Genomic DNA, 23567 nt, shown 5'->3' on the forward strand with positions numbered 1-23567 from the left:
AAATTTGATTATCAAGTCTTAACATAGATAAACATGAAGCTAATCATCTGGTAAGCCATAAGCAGTAAGAGGCATGTTCTCTAAATTACACAGCTTTCCAAATTACTAAACTGTTATAAGCGTTGCCATAGGATGAGCTGGTGAAACAGAATAGATTGCTTTCAATCAAGTAGAACAACCAATTGGCTCCCAGTTTTGACCATGGAAGTGAGAAACTCATTTGTCCTCCGGAGACGGCGGCAAAATTTTTCTTAAATACCTTACCGACACAGGTTCCAAAACAGTCATAAGACCAACTTTTCTTTCGAATGGGGAGTGTTCAAACAATGTTACGTAGGACAAACCAGAAATTATACATGACATTTGATACAACATGCAAAGTACACATAATAACGTGCTAATGTGGCACCACCTCTAAGCAAGAAATATAAGGATAATTGAGGATAGGTACGTATAAGATACCAAAACAACCGCTTGATAGATTGGGGGGGTGACACCTTATCCTTTGGGCTACTTCTTTTGGATTGACTCATGAAAGGACTTTAAAGTGGAAAAGCCAAGAAATGACAAATGCAAAGACCATGCAAGCAAGCAAGAGATTCATAATGCGTCGGCTATGCCAGAATGTTCGTGATTCGACAAGGATTAGAGGTGCCATTGGCGCTGATGAAACAGGGGCAGCAGCGCTGTGTGCCTCATTTGCCTGTTCACCAGCGACATTGACTGCAGGGACACCACATATCTCGCATATCCTGGAAAAGTTTTGAGAAGAAAATACATCAGTAATAAGGAAAAAATCACACTAGAACTTTGATTGTAAAAAATGAAGTACTTGCCGTAAAACTCAAGCATGAAGCATGTAAGGAAAAACCAGAGTGCGGCAAAAGGTGAAGTTTGAACCTTAAGAAATAGCAGTAAGCATTAACTTAGCCTCAGAATGTATAATATATCAACTAAATTTACCAAATCATATCCTAACATTTCCTCAGAATGTAAAATAGAAAGAGTTAGCAGCTACTTTTGCTAACTTCTGAATATTGGTATGATCAAGTAAATGGCCCATGTACTCGTATAGTGATGGCCTTTTGGTTATACTGTAATTTTCACTTCTACATTGAACAATTTACCTTTCTGAACTGATGTATGCATCCATTCTAATTAGTGCATTTCATCTCCTCAAGAATCACGATTATCCTTGATCAATTTCACTAATCTAGTATCCAATCCCACAGAATGACCCCAAAATCCCAAATAATGAAATCATATACGTTAAAATATGTCCCTAGAAATGCTTGAATCAGTTAACATGTAGACAAACCTGGTGACACTAGCATTTTAAAGACCAAAGCAACACAACAGAAGAAATATACATATGTCAGTATATGATAGATGATAAAATATACCAAGAAGTCAACTAAAAACCATCTGCAGTGTTTAAAACCACAATGGCAGGGATCAAATTCCCAAGGAAAGTAAATGGATAAACAATAAACAATATTGACCAACATGTCAAATGAAATGAAATCATGGCCAAAATGGCTCCTCAGCAGCATATCATTTGAATACAAGATGGTACATTGATCCAGGAATGAAATTCTCTGAAGAGTGGATTCTTTAATTGTGTTCTATGATATAAAAATATTCACACAAGGAGTAAGAAGATTTTGCATCACATAACCACCTCAAGGTTCCAAGAAAAAATTTCCCCCTTCTGCTATAATCAAAAGCCTCTTCTTGTTTCCTTGCTTCTAGACGCTACTCCAGATCATTAGAGAAAACTTAAGGAATCCAAGAAAATTCTATGAGACTTAGGGCCTGTTTGGCATTGCTATTAGAACTACTATTGAGAAAATCACTTTTTTAGATATATTAGTTAGAAGGCATTAAAAAATAATTTAAAATTAAATTTGATAAGGTTTATTCATAAAAATACTAAAATAACAAAACAGTTTTTTTCAAACTGTTTTTTTCGACAACATCTAAAATGGTGCTTTTATTCAGAAAAATAGTTTTGAACCTCCAAATTCAATGCCAAACAGGCACTTAAGATCATCAATAATTTATCTCAGTGAGGCAAATGAAATTAGTCCATTTCAAAAGTGCTTCTACTTTCATGAACAACCTAGACTTCACCAAGCCCAAGGAATACAATAATTAAAGCGAGATAGATCTATGAAGCAAGGCCAACTGATCATAGGAGATAACTAAAGCAGACAATCAAATGTTACTGAATCATTATATGCATGCATAGAGACAACAAACTGAAGAGGACAAATACTTCCATACATCCACAGTAGCAGAACTCCAGCTAATTTGCGTACGTGCAGACAAGCACGTGTCTACTTTCAAGAGTCAATGACAGTACACAGAGACAAGCGTGTAAGCAATGTACTCGACCCCACACTCCTTGACTAACTCAACTTCCATAAACTGTAACCACACCACAAAAGGCCCTATAAATTATGATTATGAAAAAAATTCTTTCTTTGATCCAAGGCATGGTGGTCACCACCAGATTTGCTATTTCTACATCATTACTTCTTTGCCTTCAGCTGGTCAGTTCTGTTCTACCTTATTCATCTAGCTCACAAAGAGGCAATAGAATAAAGACAATCATCATCAACACATGACAGAAACAAGAGCTAACAGTAACTACAAGATAGATAAAGCAGGGTACATAGAATCTTTTAACCCAGAGAAGATATGATTCTATTAAGTGAGAAGCTTTTTACAACCAGAAATTTTCCCTAAGCCAACTCACTTAAGCTTAAGCTCTTTCACAAAAAAGAAACAATAAGGGCCTTCCTAGCCCAACTATTGGGTTATTTGGCTAAGAAATTGATCAAGTAGAAACTTTGTTCAGGTATATTTGGATATTTGAATATGCTTATATGCTCCTCAGATATTAACAAGATTGAGAAACCTTGTAGGTAAGTGGAAAAGTATAAACCAACTTAAGTGACATTTAGTAACAACTTTTGGCTTTGATCTCCAATCTATGGCAAGAAGCAAGCTGAAGCTCTGATCTTTTTATTGATCTTGGATCAAAGAAATCTAGATAATAGTAATTATCCAAACAGAGTAATATTTCCAAAAATAACGTAATATAATCAAGTAGGATCCCAGTATACTATTTCAATTTTCAAACAATTCAAATCACCAAGATGCTGGATCCAACAAATTGGTACAAAAAAAATTCCTCAAACGACAAAAACCAAGACTAGGGTAGCCAGAATTATTAACGGACAAACATAAATACATAATATTGCAGAAAGTCACACTTGAATAAAGCCAGAACACACAAGAATTCTTCAAAACCATCAAATGGATACCAAAATTTTCTGAAAATGCAGATTAAATGGGTCAGAAAATATCTCCTTAAAAAAAAAAGCATCAGAAAATACCCCTTTTCTAATACAGAAGAAATAAGAATCTGGATTGCTTACTCACATGTTACCCTTGATCTTGAACCAAGTCTCTGCACATTTTTTATGCGCAGCACCCAAATCACCCTTACACGAACACCCCAAGTCAATGGCTGCCCCATTCTCTCGCTCATTACCCTCCAAACCCAAATGGCAAATTCTACAATCTCTCTCAGTTTTACCATCCAAATGCGGTTTCCCCTCCAAAACCCCACTCTCCAAGTCCACCCCCGACAAGAAATCTGACGCTGAAGAGTCTCTGTGGGCACCAATCTCTCCAGAGAACGACAAGTCACAGCTGCTACGGCTCAAATGGTGGTCTGTGTTAAAATGGGAAGTGTGTGCCGTTGCCATTTTGCGACACCAAAAGGGAAAAAAATTTGATGAAACAAGGTCAGAACTTCGGGTTTTTTTTAAGTGTTTTAAGGCATTTGCTTGATTGCTTCAAGCAGAAGAGAATTATAAGCTTACATAACACACACACACCAACACAGAGAAACGGAGAGGTATGGAGTTTTGGAGCCTATGGAGAGAGAGAGAGAGAGAGAGAGAGAGAGAGAGAGAGTCAGGGTAGGTGGTGGACCGGTGGCGTTTGTTTATTTAAACTTTATAAAAAAAGAAAAAAATCTCAATCTCTCTCTATATCTATGTGTCAGTTTTGGGCAGTGTTGGTGAAAAGGAAACCGCTGCTTTGTTTGTGCAGAGCAGAATAATTATGCAACTGTTGGGTTTGAGACTTTTTTTTTTTTTTTTGAAAAGCAAGCATTTGCAACTGTTTCGTTTGAGACTGAAGTAAGCACTTGCGCATTTCTAAATTTTCTATCTTTTTTCAAGTTTTTACTTCTTTTCCTATCTCATATGACTGGTTTGTGAACGGGTAAAAAGGACCCATGTCGTACACCTAGCTCCTGGTAAAGAATTAGGGACAGATCATAGATGATGTCCTTTTTTAGCTGTGTACATAGGATGTGATTTGCTTGCTATTAAGGTTGAGGCAAAGTCCTTTTTTCAAGCTTGATTTTTGGATTAAGTTGGGACGCAGGATGAGGATGAGATTCTCTATCTTGTATGGCTATCATATGCCTGAATCAAATCACCATAGTTACTTTCAGATATAAGACTGCTTGTTTAACGCCTTTCACTCCTTAATTGACCTGCTGACTGCTTTTTCTTTCTCGAGGCCAGCTACAAAGTGGTCCCATTGCTACACCCTCGTGGTATTTTTCTTCCTCTTTCAATATTTAAGCTCAGAATAAACCATAGATTATAATTCATTAATGGCTAAGTACATACATGCAAATTAAGGCTAATAGTCAAGAAATTAAGGGTGCCAAAAATGCTCAAAGAGTTGTGTTCATCAAAAGGTAGAGATGATATAGTACTATTTAAAGCAAAAGAGTGGCTACAAATTTAATCCTGAATGCTTCTAAGCTGCTGTGACTGTGAGATTAATTTGGGTGTTGTGCTATTACTTTATATAAAATGTGAGGAGAGAAAAATAGTGCCTGAAAAATGACTACACTTTTACTTGAGTACAAAATTTGTCCAATTTCTAATAGCCTCGGCTGGCCACCCTTTTCTGTCGGCACTGCACAAGACTCGAACATAGCTAAGCAGTGAGAGGACTGAGGAGCAATCTCAGGCATACCCTTTTTTTGCTTTTGACAAAAATTCACAGACCAATTATTCCCCTAGGTGTGGGAAGTCATCATCAAAAAAAGCATATAGATAGTTAGAGCCAGTTATTATGGCTTGTTTGTAGAGAAACAATATGCAAATGCATGCCTCTTTGCTGTGAACTAGCGGAGATCTGTTTTGCATAGAATTGGAATTCTTGAGAAATGGACAATTCATTAGTTTAGCAATGAATATTTATTTTCAGTAATATTAATTAGTTTATTTAAACAAGGATGTAACAGTGATGATGATAACAAAAGTAATAATAGCATACTCTGAGGTCATTTTCACTCCTGTTCTCTAATACAAATACAAGCAACTAAATAAGTCCCAACCAATCTACTAGATCATATGGCAGATGGAGCGCAAGCTGGGTCCACATCACCAGTGATCGGAGCAGCAGCCGGAGAAACTAAGCCTGATAGTGGACCTGGGGCTGCATAACCAGAACTTCTAGTCGCCGACAAGGAACGGCGAGGATTGGCACAGAGATCAGGCAAGTAAACTCCTGTAAATATACAAAATAGATTATGATTCTATTGCGTAATACACCAATTAAAAGGAAGATTTTTTTTTTTTTTCAAAAATTAGAAAGATGTAGAGTTTTTAAAACGTTTTTTTCAAGAATTTTCGACATTGAACATAAAAACATTTAATTTTGTAAAGATTCCCTTGTGCCCTTTTTGGGATTTCAATCATAAAAATTCTTAAACACATCTTTTTTGATATTTACCATAAAAACATGAATTTGATTTCATAAAGATTTCCGCACCCACTTTTGTTTTTATTATTATTTTTCTCACTTCAATGTCAGGATTTGATGCCTTGACCTCCTCCTGTATTATGATATAGACACTCGATTATTGGACTACTAATCCAACAATATAAACTCATCATATATATTGCTTAAATTTGACCAGGGAAAGTGGGTTAGCAACTTGGATCATAAGAATCAACTTGAACATCAACCTAAAAGAAAACATTTATGGAAATTGGAAAGTAATTATGTACACTTTGAAAAATAAATTTAAAGGTAAAGAAATACCTTCTCCCAAGGCCAAGTTGAAGTAGAGATCAACAATGTTGGGGCAAGCTTGATAACAATCATTTGAGCAAAGTTTAGCCAAAAACTGGGCCTGAAGAAGAGCATCTGATGAGATACCAACAGTATTCCTATCAAGCCCACATGAACTTACACATTCATCACTCTCAATCCATTCCTGCATTATATCCACAACCACCTCTGATGTCTTGCATTGGTATTTAACCTCTCCATCTTTCGTTGGAAAATTCTCTAACAAGCATCGCTTCCCAGAAGATGCAATTGAGTATGAGCAAAGCTCAACTGGCAATTGCTCACATACAAGCTCACCTGAACATCATATCAAACAATCACACACGAAAAGAAAAAGGTTACTAGTTCTATAGATTTATATGAAGATAAAGAAAATGGGAAAATTTCTTGAAATGGGTTTACCAAGAGCTCCATGGAGAAGAACAGACATAACAAGGAATATGATCAAGGCCATTTTTGGTTTACCAAGAGCTCCTTAGTCTCAGAGAATGTGATGAGGCGTTGTGTGAGATTAGGCTTTGCGGGTTGTGTTTATATAGTAGACAAGTTTTACGAGGATATTTCAGAAGTCAATGATTGTTTAGCATCTTATGCTAAATTAACTTGGAGGAAATTGGTTTCCTTCTTTAACTTTTCAGGGTCAGTAGGAATATTTTGGCAAGTAAAACAAGATTGAAGCACTTAGTGGTATTGTGTTTTGGTGGCAACGAAAATCAACTTTGGTTGGATCTTTTATGCTATGCTGTATCAATCAGGATTCTTTTTCTCTGTTTGTAAATATCGGCCAGCTGTTGCTTTAGGATTATATTATTAATCTAATTTGAGCTTATTTTGGGAAAAAAAAAAGTAATGCATGTATGTCGTTTTATGTAATGGGATCACGTAGAAAGCTGGAAGATAAAAAGTGGCCAAAGGTAAGTTTAAAATTCATCAATGCTATTCCTCGTTCGTATGGTTTTATGGGGATTTGTTTCTCACTCATCAATTGTTCTCATTCGTTCGTATCGGTGCTGAATGTTTTCTGGACTTCTCTGAATCAAAATATTGCCTAGTAATAGTATTGGTGACTTCCATAATTATTGGTTTCTGACAAAATATTAATTTTACATTAATTTATGTTGACCCCATGAGCTCAATGGAGTATAGATTTTAATGATAACAAAATTTAACTAGAATCAAACTAACCTTATTTTAAGTGTTTTGCTTCTCAAAGAATAAAGAAAAAGACTCAAGGAATTCATGATGGATTTGTGCTTTTAAAGAAAGAATGACATTTTAAGATAACACAGGATGAATCAAAGGAGATAAAAGAAGAAAATGTTACATTCCAAAGTTGCATTGAAGATCAAATTTGAAGGTACATGTAGTATAGAAGTTAGTTTTAACTTTTAGGATTGTTTGTGAAAAGAATTGAGAAGTAGAAGCCAATGATACTTATTTTTAATCCCTCAATTATTTTCTTTTAAATATCATCAATAGCCTAAAAGCATTTGATTATGATTTGGTGTAAAGTTTTAAAGTTTTCAAAGTTATGCTGAAAAGATTTTCTGGTATGCTAACTGGTTTGCTACTTGTTTTGGTATGCTAACTGGTTTGCTACTTGTTCTGGTATGCTAACTGTCTCAACTCTGCATAACATAGCAGAAAAAGACAAAATAACTGCTATTTTCTTAAAATTTGAAATTGTAACGTTCAAATGAGTTCTCAAACGGTCAGAAATGATCCAAAGCTATAAATACACTTACTCTTGACCATTTTACACTCAATGAAAGTCTTTCTACTGTTCCTAACCTTTTAAGATCATTAAAGCTTTCATTCAAAGTGCTCAAATTGTTTTTATTGCTCATCATTGGCTTACCTACTCATCTGTTCTTTATAGATTCTGTTGTATTGAGTGAGATTGAGTTTTAAACACTTTCTTATCATTTATGAGAGGTCATTCAAACACCTATTGAAGCTTGATTGTGAAAAGTGTTTGGGATAACACTTGATAGAAGTGTGAAGCTACTTGTAAAAGCTTTGGTGAGAAGATTTGTAAAAGGCTTTTGTCTCTTGCCTTTAAAAGAGAAGATTAGTGGAGTGAAAACGCAAAGTGGGATCTTTGAGAGAGTGGATGTAGGCTAGTTGAGCCGAACCACTATAAAAATTAAGTGTTCAATTTTTTCGACCCTTACTCTTTACATTTATGCATTTTAATTTTCTGATTGAAGTATTTTTACTGAGATGAAAATTGATACTATTTACTGTTAACTCTGCTGCAAACTGAGATAATTTGTCTACTATTGAATCTGCTGATATCTGATATAATTTACATACTGCTATATCTGCTTTCAACTAATATATTCTATTTATTGCTCTATTTGCTGTGTTTTGATTTATTCAGATTACTGAAATTCTTACTGAATTCCAATATATCCTGTTAGATCAGTATACTGAATGCTTATGAGCCAACTTTGTATCAACTTATCAATTGAGCAGTATTGCACATATTTCATAATAGAAAATTAGGTTGAACCAAGCTGCAATTTTTCAAAGGTTTTGAGCAAGAATCGAAAAATTATTTTTAAAGTCCAATTCACCCCCTTCTTGGACATATTTTGGGACATCAATTTGGTATCAAAGCTTGTCTCTCTTGCTTGAGGATTAAACACCTTAGAGTGATCTATACACATGGCTGGTTCATCTAATAACTCGGCTAGTATACCTGCTCCCTTAGCTGAAGGTTATTCAATCACTAAACCACCACATTTTAATGGCACAAATTACTCTTTTTGAAAAACTCGAATGAGAAACTTTATACAATGATGCTTGGAGAATTATTAAAGATAGTCCTTATATTCCTTATAAAACTAGTGAAGGAACTGTGCAAATTCCTAAAGCTGAAGTTGAATTTGATGATAATGATTGGAAGAAAATTTCTACAAATGCCAAAGCTATTAACATTCTTCATTGTGCTCTTAATATTAATAAGTATAATCGTATTTCAGGGTGTCAAACTGTAAAAGAAATATGGGACAAACTAGAAGTCACATATGAAGGAACTGATGTGGTAAAAGAGTCAAAGGCAAACCTCCTCATCCGTGATTATGAGTTATTTGAGATGAAACTTGGTGAAACTATTGCTGAAATGAGTACCAGATTCACAGATCTTGTTAATCTTCTTAAAGCTCTTTGAAAGAAATTTGAGGAACAAGAACTTGTAAAGAAAATTTTGAGATCTCTTCCAAAGTCATGGGAAGCAAAGACCACTATTATCCAAGACACCAAGGATTTCAGAAAATACACCTATGATGAGCTAATTGGTTCTCTCATTGCACATGAGATGATTTACAAGAAAGATGGAAATGAAGGTGATCATAAGAAAAAGGAAGGTATAACATTCATATCTGAAAAGGTAGACGAGAAAAAGAAAAGTGTTGCTTTCAAAGCTAGTTCAAGTGATGATTCAAGTGCTTCAAGTGATGACGATGAAGATATGGCTATGATAGTCAAGAGATTCAAAAGAGCATTTAGAAAAGTTGAAAGCAAATACAAGAAGTTCACAAAGAAATATGCTCCAAAGACTCCAAATCATTCAAGTGAAATAGTTTGTTATGAGTGTAACAAACCAAGCCACATTAAGCCAAAGTGTCCTACATTGAAGAAGAAAAACAAGTTTAAAAATGATAAAAGTAAAAAGGCAATGGCGGCAACATGGAGTGATAGTGACTCTTCATCAAATGATGACACAAGTGACAAAGATGTTGCAAATACTTGTATGATGACAATTGAAGAAAAAGGTGAAAGCTTGCACATTGAAGATAGTGAAAATGATGTAAATCTTGAACATTCTAATGTTGATGAGTTAGAACTTACATTTGTAAAGACATATGATAAATATAAATCTTTTAAAAAGAAATGCAAAATTTTGATACATGAAAATTATGCTTTAAGATCAGAAAATATTTCTTTGAGTATAGTTTCAAAGGAAAATGAATTTTGCAAATCCCAAATGAAGTTATTTAAGGAAGTTAATAATGAGCTTCAAAGATCAAAAGAAGTTTGCGAACAACTTCTTGAGAAAAACAGAATTCTTGAAGCAAAAGTTGAATCTTTGACAAGAGATTTAACTAAATTTACAAAAGGAAAAGAAACACTTGATGTACTTCTTGGGAATCAAAGATCCACAAATGAAATATTTGGAATTGGTTATGATGGATTTATGAAATATAGAAAATACAAACATTATTTTGTTAAAGCTTCATCTTCTTCTCAACCAAATACTACATGCTTTTATTGTAATCATAAAGGTCATATGATTAATGCTTGTCCTATTAGGAAAAGAACCTTTAAGGCAAAGAAAGTATGGGTGCCTAAAGGAACCCTACCTAATATTACTAACATACAAGGACCCAAAGTTGCTTGGGTACCTAAGGACAGTTAACTGATTTCAGGTATGCCTAAGGAGTATGCTGGAAACAGAACACTATTACATAGATAGTGGCTGCTCTAGGCACATGACAGGAAATAAAGGCAAATTCTCCTCTCTTACTTTGAAAAAGCAGGTTATGTCAAATTTGGTGATAAAAGTAAATCTAAAATTATTGGATGTGGAACTATTAGTAAAAATTCTGGCATTGAGAATGTTGCATTAGTATAAGGATTAAAATATAATCTTTTAAGTGTTAGTCAACTGTGTGATAATGGTTTTAAAGTCATTTTTACTTGTACACATTGTGAGATTCATGGAAATAATGTTATGTTTGCTGGTCCTAGAATAGATAATATTTACCTATTTGATTTAACAAGTCTGGAAAAAAATTGTGAAACATGCTTTATGACTTCAGATGATAGTGCATGATTGTGGCATAAAAAATTAGGATATGCTAGCATAAGTGCACTTGCTAAACTTTCTAGAAGAAATCTTGTTAGAGGCCTTCCAAAGTTAAGATTTGAAAAAGAGTTTCCATGCAAAGCATGTGCACTTGGCAAGCATACAAAATCATCTTTTAAATAAAAAAATATTGTAACTACGTCTAGACCATTGGAGTTATTACATCTTGATCTTTTTGGTCCAATCATACCTAGAAGTCTAGGAGGCAAGGCATATACATTTGTAATTGTTGATGATTTTTCAAGATTCACATAGACTTTTTTTCTTGCTCATAAAGATGAAACCTTTGATGTATTTGAAGCTTTTTGCAAAAGAATTCAAAATGAAAAAGGCTATTGCATTATATTTTTGAGGAGCGATCATGGAAAGGAATTTGAAAATAGTTTGTTTGAAAATTTCTGTTCTCAAATGGTATTTATCATACATTTTCAGCTCCTAGAACTCCACAACAAAATAGAGTTGTTGAAAGGAAAAACAGATCTTTGCAAGAAATGGCAAGAATAATACTGAATGAAAACAGTTTATCAAAATATTTATGGACAGAAGCTGTAAATACAGCATGCTACATTTTGAACAGAGTTTCCATTAGAGCTATTTTTAAGAAAACTCTTTATGAACTTTGGAAAGGAAGAAAACCTAATATTACATATTTTCATGTCTTTGGTTGCAAATGTTATATTTTGAATAACAAAGACAGCAATCTCAAATTTGATGCTAAATCTTGGGAAGGAATATTTCTTGGTTATCCAACAAACAGCAAAGCATATAGGATTTTCAATAGAAAAACCTTGACCATGGAAGAATCAATGTATATACTTTTTGATGATGCTAACACTTTCTTGCAAAGGAAAGATTCTTGTGATGATGAAAATGAGCATATTCTAAATTCAAAGAATTCAAATAAAGATGAGCTTGATCCAAAACAACTAGTAGAGGATGATCAAAATGACAAAGAAGAAGAATGTCCTTGTTCCACAAATGTTGAAATTCAAGAAGACTCCCAACCAAATGTGGAAGAATTACAAATTGAGGAACCTCAACATCAAGACATTCCACAATAATAGAGATACCATAGAAATCATTTCAAAGATGACATTCTAAAATAGTCCATCACAAAGAATGATGATAAGAGCTCAACTTAGAAGATATTTTGGTAATGTTGCTTTTGTCTCTCAATTTGAATCCAAAACATATGATGATGCTCAAAATGATGAAAGTTGACTTCTTGCTATGCAAGAGGAATTAAATCAATTTGAAAAAAATAAAGTGTGGATACTTGTTCTTAAACCTAAAAAGCATTCTATTATTGGAACTAAATGGGTATTTAGGAATAAGATGGATGAAAAAGGACATGTAATTAGAAATAAAGCTAGACTAGTAGCTCAAGGATACAACCAAGAGGAAGGTATTGATTTCGATGAAACCTTTGCTCCGGTTGCTAGAATTGAAGCTATTAGAATGTTATGTGCATTTGTATATTTTAAGAATTTCATGCTTTATCAAATGGATGTTAAAAGTGCATTCTTAAATGGATATATTGATGAAAAAGCTTATGTGGCTCAACCTCCTGGTTTTGAAGACCCTCATTTTCCAAATCATGTTTACAAGCTTACTAAAGCTCTCTATGATTTAAAGCAAGCTCCTAGAGCATGGTATGAGAGACTTAGTAAATTTTTGCTTCAAAATGATTTTAAAAGAGGAAAAGTGGATACTGCTCTTTTCATTAGGAAACTAGGAAAAGACATGCTTATTGTGCAAATCTATGTAGATGATATTATTTTTTGTGCTACTAACCATTCCCTTTGTAAGAAATTTTCCAATATGATGAAAAGTGAATTTGAAATGAGTATGATGGGTGAACTTACTTACTTTCTTCCTTGGATTGCAAATCAAACAAATGAAAGATGAAATTTTTATAAATCAGTCTAAGTACATAAGGGATATGCTAAAGAAATTCAAAATGGAAGATATGAAAAGCATTGGAACTCCCATGAGCTCAACAGTTAAATTAGAGAAAGATGAAAATGGTAAGGAGATAGATAATAAACTCTATAGAGGTATGATTGGTTCTTTACTCTACTTAACAACATCTAGACCAGACATTCATTTTAGTGTATGTTTATGTGCAAGATTTCAATCATGTCCAAAAGAATCTCATCTTATAGCAGTTAAAAGAATTTTAAGTACCTCATTGGCACACACAACATTGGCTTGTGGTATCCAAAATGTGAATTATTTAATTTTATTGGTTATAGTAATTCAGATTTTGCTGGTAGTAGATTGGACAGAAAAAGCACTTCTGGAACTTGTCAATTTCTAGGTCATGCATTAGTTTCATGGCACAGTAAAAAGCAAACTTCTGTTGCACTTTCTACAGCAGATACTGAATATATTGCAGCTGAAAGTTGTGTTGCACAAATTTTGTGGATGAAACAACAGCTTGAAGATTTTGAAATTAAATTTGATCACATTCCCATAAGATATGATAACACTAGTGCTATAAACTTGTCAAAAAATCCTGTCCAACACTCTAGAAGCAAGCATATTGAATTTAGACATCATTTTATTAGGAATCATGTTCAAAATGGTGATATTCAAATTGAATTTGTCTTTTCTGAAAAATAGCTTGCTCACATTTTTACAAACCCACTTAATGAGGAAACTTTTTTGCAAAATAAGAAGAGAACATGGTATAACTGATGCTCCTGCTTAACTTTTGATGCATACTCATGTTCCTATATGAAAATGAAGTGATATATGTTGGTTTGTGGTGTTAAAAATGTGTTCTGATATTTTTGGTGCAATTTGAAAATTTCTGGGTCTGATCTGACGTAAACAGTATTCTGCAGAATTTGATTGCAGTGGCATACTAATTTATTTGCTAATTTTTTTCTTTGCTAAGTACTTTACCATTGCTCCTAATTTTTCATTGGCAAACTGGTAGTCAGATCTAATTGTACTGTAATTCTAAGATTATTCTTCTTTTCTGAGCCCCTATTCTGTATTTTTAAAAGGCATATTACTTAAATACTCCTTTATTTAAAGCAATGTCTCATTATGTGTTTAGAGGGCAAAATAGACTTTTTATATATTAATCTTTAGCGCGGGACTCAAAAATTTGCAGAACCATTAGTGTTCTCTGCTTCTCCACTGGTACACGGTATCAATCACTTTGCAAAATCTCCAATTATGTCTTTTCAAGTTTAAATTTCAAAATTTTTCCCTTTTCCAACGCATCTCTTCCCGAAGTCTGATTGAACGCATCTCCTCTCCATTGTTAACCCGTTTCACTCACAACCCTCTCAACCATCATCTCCCTTCGTCTTCTTTAAAATTTCTTAAACCCATTTGCTCTAAAACAAAGCTATCATTCCGCATTCTTCAAGACAAAAAATCCCTAAATCATTCCTATTCATTCCCCGATATCTCTCTCACTCTGCCGAAGGAAATCATTCAAATTGATTCTCATTGGGTTAAAATTTTTCGACGCATTCTCTCTTGTCATCATCGATTTTTGTTCTCTATACAAGTATCAGGTATTGATTTCGAAACATTACTGGATACGTGTTTTACATTTTTTTTTTGTTTGTTTTGCTTTCGTCTCTCATTCTTGAAATTAGTTGATGGATTTTCTTATTTTGAGTATTCACATTACACCAAAATGCACTATATGACAAAATCATGAATTTATTGTTGTTGATTCTCAAAAACCCTAATATTTCTTACTGTCAGTCCTAAAATTTTTGAATAATACATGACATTGTGTCAAAAATGTGTTGATATACTTCTAATGGTTATATGTTGACTGCTCACATTGTTCATTTTGTGAACCTAGCTTTCTCTATCCCTACTGCCAACTTTTTCTGATATGGGCATGGCACGGTCAAAAGGAAAAGGCAAAGAAAAGGTCACCACACCCTCATCATCTTCAGATTCTACCAATGCCAGTGTCCCTGCATCACCTCCTCCACAGAGAGAAGTTCCTCTAGTCATTGGAAAATCAAAAGAAAAGTCCAAGAAGAGGACCAGTGAGCCTGTCCAGGAAAAAGGTTCTAAGAAAAAAAAGACTTCAAAAGCTCCAATTGTGCTTATGGAAAGGGCCATTCATGAACCAAGGTACATTCACTGGCCTGCTTTTAATGAAGTCTCTGTTCCTTTACAGTCTCTGTTTGAATATAAAAAATGGGACAGATTATGCTCTAATACTGAGGGAATATATGTGGATTTAGTTCAAGAATTCTACAAAAATTTGAGAGTTGATGATGCTGAAAGTGATGAATCTTTTAAGGTTAAAATGAAAGGAAAAGTTAATGAGGTGACAGTAGAAAGGTTAGCCAGAGCCCTAGGCATCCCAAACAGTGGGAATAGAATCTGTTCTCACAAAAAAGTATTTGCTGTTGGAGGGTTTAATAAAAGAGATTTTGAGGTAAAAGTATTTAAAGGAGAAGTAAAAGATAAGACTAGCATCACCCATGCTCACCAACACATCAAAATCCTTCATAGCTTCATCATTTATGTGCTAAATCTTAGAACTGGTAGTCCAAACTATTTAAGTACACTTGATCTTTGCATAATTTGGCATATTGTGAATGAAATTGAGTTTAATCTTGCCTACTTTATGTTAAAGCAAATTATGAAATGGAAACCACCCTACAAACTACCCTATGCCCATCTTCTTAATGGCCTATTTAGAGACTTTGGGATACCCCTAGAAACTGAGAAACTTAGAACAAATATGATCCCAATTACAAGTCTGCAGAAAGATGATGATGGTAGAAAACTAAGGTTTGAACAAGGTGTTAGTTCTAAGAGTAGTGCAAGTGGTGCTTTTGATGTTGAAGAAATTCTGGAAGAAGTGAATAATTTAAGGCAATTTGTTGAGATTGAATTTAGAGAAATACAGAAATTTAGATCTTTTCAAACTGTTCTTATGAATGCACTTGATTTTAAGATTGATGGAACTTTGATGTTGATTTATAAAATTGTGGAAGAGCTATTCAAAATCAAAGTTCATTTGGGTCTTTCAAGCACTGAAGCTGGAGAAACCAGTAAGGCTACTGCTACTGGTTCTGTTCCACAAACAGAAAAAGAAAAGGAAATAGAAGAAGAAGAAGAAGAAGAGGAAGAAGAGGAAGAAGAGGAAGACAAAGAAAGAGAAGAAAAAGAGGAAGAAGAAAAGGAAACAGAAGAGGAAGAAGAGGAAGAAGAAGAAACTGAAAAAGAGGAAGAAGAATCCGATGATGGTAATGAAAAAGGAAGCAGCAAAGAAGGAAATGGAGATGACATGAGTGACTCTGCTTCTGAGCCGGAACCACAGACTCCTACACTTGCAAAAGGAAAGGCAAAAACAGCTAAAGAGGAACAAAGAAGCAAGCACAAAGAAGAAACTGATAAACTATCTGGCAACAAGCCTATTGCAGAATCCGGTACTGTTGTTGCATCTGAGTTAGTTGCTGGCCCTATTGTTCCCTTAACACCTGGAACTGCAATGGTTGCTGAAATCCTTCAAACCTTGATTGATAAACCTGTCAAGCCAAAAAGGGTGAAGATGGCTGCTCTGAGACAAATCAGAAGAAGCTCTAGGCTCAAAGGATAAACCCCTATACTGGATGTTTACTGATTTTATTTTGTCTGACAGCCTGTCTCTTAGTTTGCTACTTTATTTGCTATTTTTAGTTTTCTGGACTTTAATTAGTTTGCTATATTATCTACTATTTTGACTATTTTGTTCACTGCACTTAAACTGAATTTTGGTTTATACACATGTGCATGTTTTCTCCCATGTTCTTTTGATGCTGACAAAAAGGGGGAGAAATGAATGAGTGATCTTGTTGATATATTTTGTGATTAATATATTGTTGATATAGCTTATGAAAATATATTGTGCATATTTAGTTAGTATTTTAGTCACACTTGCCTAAAACTCCTTGTGACAGAAAATGCTTAAAAATATTTCATTGAAATTATTAAGGGGGAGTTATTTGTTAATATGTGTTGATATAGGTACATACATAGGGGGAGTTATTCCCATATGTACATTCATACACATACTCACACTTGTCAATTCTTACATGGTGATTCAATTGAGTTTTGTCATCATCAAAAAGGGAGAGATTGTTGACCCCATGAGCTCAAAGGAGCATAGATTTTGATGATAACAAAACTCAACTATAATCAAACTAACCTTGTTTTAAGTGTTGTGCTTCTCAAATAACAAAGAAAAAGACTCAAGGAATTCATGATGGATTTGTGCTTTTAAAGAAAGGATGACATTTTAAGATAACACAGGATGAATCGAAGGAGATAAAGGAAGAAAATGTTACCTTCAAAAGCTGCATTGAAGATCAAATTTGAAGGTACATGTAGTATAGATGTTAGTTTTAACTTTTAGGATTGCTTGTGAAAAGAATTGAGGAATATAAGCCAATGATACTTATTTCTAATCCCTCAATTATTTTCTTTTAAATATCATCAATAGCCTAAAAGTATTTGACTATGATTTGGTGTAAAGTTTTAAAGTTTTTCAAGTTATGCAGAAAAGTTTTCCTGGTATGCTAACTGGTTTGCTAATTGTTTTGGTGTGCTAACTGGTATGTTAGTTTTAACTTTTAGGATTGCTTGTGAAAAGAATTGAGGAGTAGAAGCCAATGATATTTATTTCTAATCCCTCAATTATTTTCTTTTAAATAGCATCAATAGCCTAAAAGCATTTGATTATGATTTGGTGTAAAGTTTTAAAGTTTTCAAAGTTATGCAGAAAAGTTTTCCTGGTATGCTAACTGGTTTGTTACTTGTTTTGGTTTGGTATGCTAACTAGTTTGCTACTTGTTATGGTATGCTAACTGTCTAAACTCTACACAACATCATAGAAAAAGAAAAAATAACAGCTATTTTCTTGAAATTTGAAATTGTAACGTTCAAATGAGTTCTCAAACAGTCAGAAATGATCCAGAGCTATAAATACACTTACTCTTGGCCATTTTGCACTCAATGAAAGTCTCTCTACTGTTCCTAACATTTTAAGATCATTAAAGCTTTCATTCAAAGTGCTCAAATTATTTTTATTGCTCATTATTGGCTTACCTACTCATCTCTTCCTTATAGATTCTGTTGTATTGAGTGAGATTGAGTTTTAAACACTTTCTTATCATTTATGAGAGGTCATTCAAGCACCTATTGAAGCTTGATTGTGAAAAGTGTTTGGGATAACACTTGGTAGAAGTGTGAAGCTACTTGTAAGTGCTTTGGTGAGAAGATTTATAAAGGGCTTTTGTCTATTGCCTTTAAAAGAGAAGATTAGTGGAGTGAAAACTCAAAGTGGGATATTTGAGAGAGTAGATGTAAGCTAGTTGAGCCGAACCACTATAAAAATTCAGTGTTCAATTTTCTCAACCCTTACTCTTTACATTTATGCATTTTAATTTTCTGATTGAAGTGTTTTTGCTGAGATAAAAATTGATACTGTTTACTGTTAACTCTGCTGCAAACTGAGATAATTTATCTACTGTTAAATCTGCTAATATCTGATATAATTTGCTTGCTGCTATATCTGCTGTCAACTAATATATTCTGTTTACTGCTTTGTTTGCTGTGTTGTGATTTTATTCAGATTACTGAAATTCTCACTGAATGCCAATATATCCTGTTAGATCAGTATACTGAATGCTTATGAGCCAACTTTGTATCAACTTATCAATTGAGCAGTATTGCACATATTTCACAGTAGAAAATTAGGTTGAACCAAGCTGCAAATTTTCAAAGGTTTTGAGCAAGAATCGAAAAATTATTTTTAAAATCCAATTCACCCCCCTCTTGGACATATTTTGAAACATCAATTTACAACTAATCTCATAAGATTTTTATAAAATAATTTTTTTAAAGTAATTAATTACAAAAATTTTATTAACTTATCGAGAAAAAAAAATCTCCATATAAAAACACAAAATATTTTTTAAAAATCTACTAAATAATATTTAATTAACATGTTCTTATAAATTTTTAATAAAATTTATCATACATAATTCATCTCTTAGATTTTTTTAATAAATATTATATGTGTTTTTTTATTTGAGGAATTTTTTTAAGTTAATAAAAATTTCGTAATCAACTACTTTATGAAAAAAAATTATAATTTAATAAAAATCTAATAAGATAAGTCGTAACTTTATGTAAAATTATCTTACTTTCTATAACAAAATAATTATACTTTATATGAAATTAAGTAATCATAAAATTTTCTAATAATATTGATACAAAATTCTCTATAATTTTGTTAAAAAAATTTAGGATGCATTCTACTAAACAGGAGTTTTTGGTTCTTGGCATCTATAACACCAACTGCCTAATTTGATTTTTTTTTTTTTGACAAAATTAGGGAATTGCCTGTGCATTGACTTTTAATAATTTTAATTTATATATATATATTTAATTTTAATATATAAAAAAGTGTAATATTTTAAATTTTTTATTAATTATTTTAAAATTTATTTTATTACTTTTACCTCTTAAATTTTTTAATAAAGATTTCATAATATAAAAATATATGTTAGTTATTAAATAATTTATAACTTACATATAATAAAAGAATATCAAGTATTAAAATATGCCATATATTACCATTCGTGGTTAACTTAGAGTCCGACACATGACAATATCATAAAAGCAAATGCCATGTGATATACTCAGAGAAATACCTCTCTCTCTCTCTCTCCATATATATATATATATGTTACTTTCTAAAGAACAATTCAACATCTCCATTTGTTTTGGCCATGATCAGGTTATATTGAAAAAATGAAGTGAGAAACTATTTCATTCTCGCCTAAGCTAATACGCAAGGAGATCCATTATCTCATTAGAGGCAGTTGACTTGCATCATACGCCAGTGATGAATCTCATCACAAAACTCGGCGTGCTCAAACTCCAAAAAAGAATGTAAACAAGTGGAATGCATGAATGAAATTGCATAAATAACACCAGCAAGCATACATGAGTTGAAACACACGCGCCCACACAAACGCATAGTCCCAAAATTTGCTCAGCGAGATTCCACTAGTTATTAATATAAGAGAAAGTAAACTCAAAATCTCACTCCAAGATCTCAAAGAGCTAACACTAGCATGTTCAAAATTTGCGACTGCAGACTCATGTTTCTATTGTTTTGAGTTTGTCTATCTAATGAGGATTTTATGAAAAAAAGCATCGAATACATCCAGAAAAGAATTGATACAAGATCGCTAGACATCCAATGACAACCCTTTCAAAAAATGCAATTCTTAAACTCAAGTTATCAACCCTAAAAAAGACACCAGGTTCATATGGTCAGGCAGGTCCTCATTAAAAATGAAAATGGATCAAGCTGTCTGAACTTCAATCTCTGGGACAGTTTCTGTTGATTTTGGTGACATTGGTTTGCTCTCCAATGATTTTGATAAGCTTGGAATGTATCGCCAGCAACGCTTATGAACTCCACTTATCTTCTTTGGAGCATCAGCAGGAATTCCTGTACTAAATACTAATTAGACCAACTTTGCAACCATATTAAAAAATTAACCTTTTAAAATGGAGCAAAGCCATTGCCTGCTAGCACTTCCATTGGTACAAGTATCAAATATGAACAATGATGCAGGTATATTTTGAGGAGGTTGTGACCACCGGGCAAAGAACGCGTATAAATTAAAACCATGACTCCATCAGCTTTTTATTAGCTCAGTCCTACAGCAGCATACATGTTCTAAGAGAAAAGGTTATGGCATATGAGAAAGAGACAAAGGTTGCATTATATGACTATGATAAGTAGACCAGGCAAATATAAATGAAAACAATTCCATAGCAAAGTCCCATTCAAACTGTATAAAGAGGTTTCCATGAATCATTAAGTTTAGGACACAATTCTTTAAACAAAATGAGCAGAGAATTTTAACCTAGTAACCTGTGAACCTGTACCAAACCAATTATTACATAGCCAACAAGTTTATTTGATTCTTAGAGAAGAAGTGGGATAAATAAATTTACATTCAACTAGGACTAGCCTAATCCAAACTCTGTTAAGGGTTGAAAACTGAAATACTAAGAAAAGTAGCTATTGGTATGATTTGACAAAATTATCTTAGAATGACTGCTATTGGTATGATTTGACAAAATTCTCTTAGAATGAACCATAAGCAAAGATCACAAACCACAGAAAATAAATGAAAGGAATAAGAATATGAAGTCAAAAAATTTAAGAACATCCTCTTTGGATGCTGCTCCATCAATTTATTTATGGAGCTCTGCAACTGAAAATTTTTTGACTACTAAATCTGCAACAGTATTTTTCTTCTGGTGCCTTCTCTAAGGGGAAGAAATCTACAAGAGTTTGTAATCCAATCCAGGAGTGGAGGCTAAATATGTTCCTCAGATCATTAAATGCAGCAGTATTCTAGCACATCTAAAGTCTGCTCTAAGTCTGAATGCTTGTACAGGTTCTCATGGGTTTAAATTTACAGAGAATAGAATTATGAGAAGACATTTATTTTCAAGCATCAAAACTGCAATGTAAAAAAATCATCTGTTGTATAATAAATTTAAATATTTGAAACTCATCCTGATAGGAAATCAGTTTTGCTTGGATATCCTTGGTTTTGACCTTCCACAGTTTGCTGATTATCACATATTTCCCCACTCTGGCAATCCTTTAATGTCAAATTCACTAAATTTTAATCAATGAGGATTCAATCAAAGAGACAAATGCAGCGCAATATTAATAAGAAAATCTTAATTTAATTGTTTTAAAACTGAATCACTGATCTCCAAATATAACATTAACTAAGAAGGAAATCGCAAAATAGTAAAGTTAACACTAACCGTCTTTATAAGCAATCCCCCAGGCTTTTCCATGCCTACCATCCTGTAGAAGAAGAACCACATTAAATCCAATTATCTCACTAGTCTATTTCAACCTTAAACCCTTCAAAACTTAAAAAAAAAAAAAAAAGACCAGAAATTCAACAAACCATAAACTCTAAACCGTAGTATTATTGTACTACATTTGAGCTTCTCCTACTTGTCATGTCAACAGAAAAACACAAAATTTTCATTTTATTTAATCTTTACAGGCCAGAGAGAGAAATCAAAAGAAAAGGACAGACCTTGTAGAGATTGATCTTAGTAATCTCATAAGAGACGTTTTTCCAATGAGATTTAGCCATGTGATAACCGATTCCCCAATTGGGCAAAAACTGAGCAACCTCGAACAAGTTCTTCTTCTTTTTTCGGTTGGGTTTCTTGGAAGCCGAGGAAGTGGAAGAGGCATTATCGGAGGGAGCAGAAGTGCTGAAGCTTTTGAGGAAGTTGAAAGACAATCTGAAGAAGCTTAAGGTCTGATTAGTTGCCGATGCCCTGCACACGAAACTTGTCGCCATTTTTTTTTATTTCTAGGTTTACGCTCCTCTGAGTCTGACTGGGTTTTGCTCAATTGCTGGTGCTACTACCGACCGCTGCGAAGAGAGTCATCTTCATCTAAAGGTTTTTCTTTTTATTATGAAATAACCTCGTTATTTTACGTATTTGTCAATTGACCCCTCAACCAACCATCATCGTCATATTCTTTACTAGATAGAAACGACGTCGTTATTTCATCCTGTAGAAGAAGAACCACATTAAATCCAATTATCTCACTAGTCTATTTCAACCTTAAACCCTTCAAAACTTAAAAAAAAAAAAAAAAGACCAGAAATTCAACAAACCATAAACTCTAAACCGTAGTATTATTGTACTACATTTGAGCTTCTCCTACTTGTCATGTCAACAGAAAAACACAAAATTTTCATTTTATTTAATCTTTACAGGCCAGAGAGAGAAATCAAAAGAAAAGGACAGACCTTGTAGAGATTGATCTTAGTAATCTCATAAGAGACGTTTTTCCAATGAGATTTAGCCATGTGATAACCGATTCCCCAATTGGGCAAAAACTGAGCAACCTCGAACAAGTTCTTCTTCTTTTTTCGGTTGGGTTTCTTGGAAGCCGAGGAAGTGGAAGAGGCATTATCGGAGGGAGCAGAAGTGCTGAAGCTTTTGAGGAAGTTGAAAGACAATCTGAAGAAGCTTAAGGTCTGATTAGTTGCCGATGCCCTGCACACGAAACTTGTCGCCATTTTTTTTTATTTCTAGGTTTACGCTCCTCTGAGTCTGACTGGGTTTTGCTCAATTGCTGGTGCTACTACCGACCGCTGCGAAGAGAGTCATCTTCATCTAAAGGTTTTTCTTTTTATTATGAAATAACCTCGTTATTTTACCAACCATCATCGTCATATTCTTTACTAGATAGAAACGACGTCGTTATTTTCATTCACGCGGCTATTCCGTATCCCTTTAGAAAATAGCTCTTACGCTTGAGTGAATAGATTAAATTAAAGACCCTGGGTGTGAGGTTCCTTTAATTCCTGGGGTCTTCATGATCATGTTATTGCTACTATGGAAATCATACTGTACAACTTTAGAAGCCATAGATTATTCTTTTTCAATAATAGGTTCGCTA

At 33.5% G+C, this 23567-nt stretch overlaps 3 protein-coding genes across 3 annotated transcripts; all 3 read right to left on the bottom strand.

The window, feature by feature from the left end:
• Positions 1–273: 273 nt before the first annotated feature.
• LOC110640641 (uncharacterized) lies at positions 274–4197 on the bottom strand. Its single transcript, XM_021792014.2, has 2 exons — positions 3451–4197; positions 274–752 (listed from the first exon to the last, which is right to left on the bottom strand). The coding sequence occupies exons 1-2, from the start codon at positions 3777–3779 to the stop codon at positions 530–532; spliced, it is 552 nt and encodes a 183-aa protein (XP_021647706.2). The 5' UTR covers positions 3780–4197; the 3' UTR covers positions 274–529.
• Positions 4198–5449: 1252 nt separating this feature from the next.
• Positions 5450–6927, bottom strand: LOC110640642 (uncharacterized). Its single transcript, XM_021792015.2, has 4 exons — positions 6580–6927; positions 6116–6474; positions 5836–5938; positions 5450–5610 (listed from the first exon to the last, which is right to left on the bottom strand). Exons 1-4 carry the CDS (start codon positions 6629–6631, stop codon positions 5450–5452), a joined length of 675 nt encoding a protein of 224 aa, XP_021647707.2. The 5' UTR covers positions 6632–6927.
• A 13144-nt stretch (positions 6928–20071) lies between these two features.
• Positions 20072–22553, bottom strand: LOC110640660 (uncharacterized). Its single transcript, XM_021792048.2, has 3 exons — positions 22180–22553; positions 21896–21938; positions 20072–20552 (listed from the first exon to the last, which is right to left on the bottom strand). Exons 1-3 carry the CDS (start codon positions 22450–22452, stop codon positions 20404–20406), a joined length of 465 nt encoding a protein of 154 aa, XP_021647740.2. The 5' UTR covers positions 22453–22553; the 3' UTR covers positions 20072–20403.
• Positions 22554–23567: the final 1014 nt, after the last annotated feature.

Source organism: Hevea brasiliensis, chromosome 9 (genome assembly GCF_030052815.1).
Source record: "Hevea brasiliensis isolate MT/VB/25A 57/8 chromosome 9, ASM3005281v1, whole genome shotgun sequence".
Lineage (NCBI taxonomy): Eukaryota > Viridiplantae > Streptophyta > Magnoliopsida > Malpighiales > Euphorbiaceae > Hevea > Hevea brasiliensis.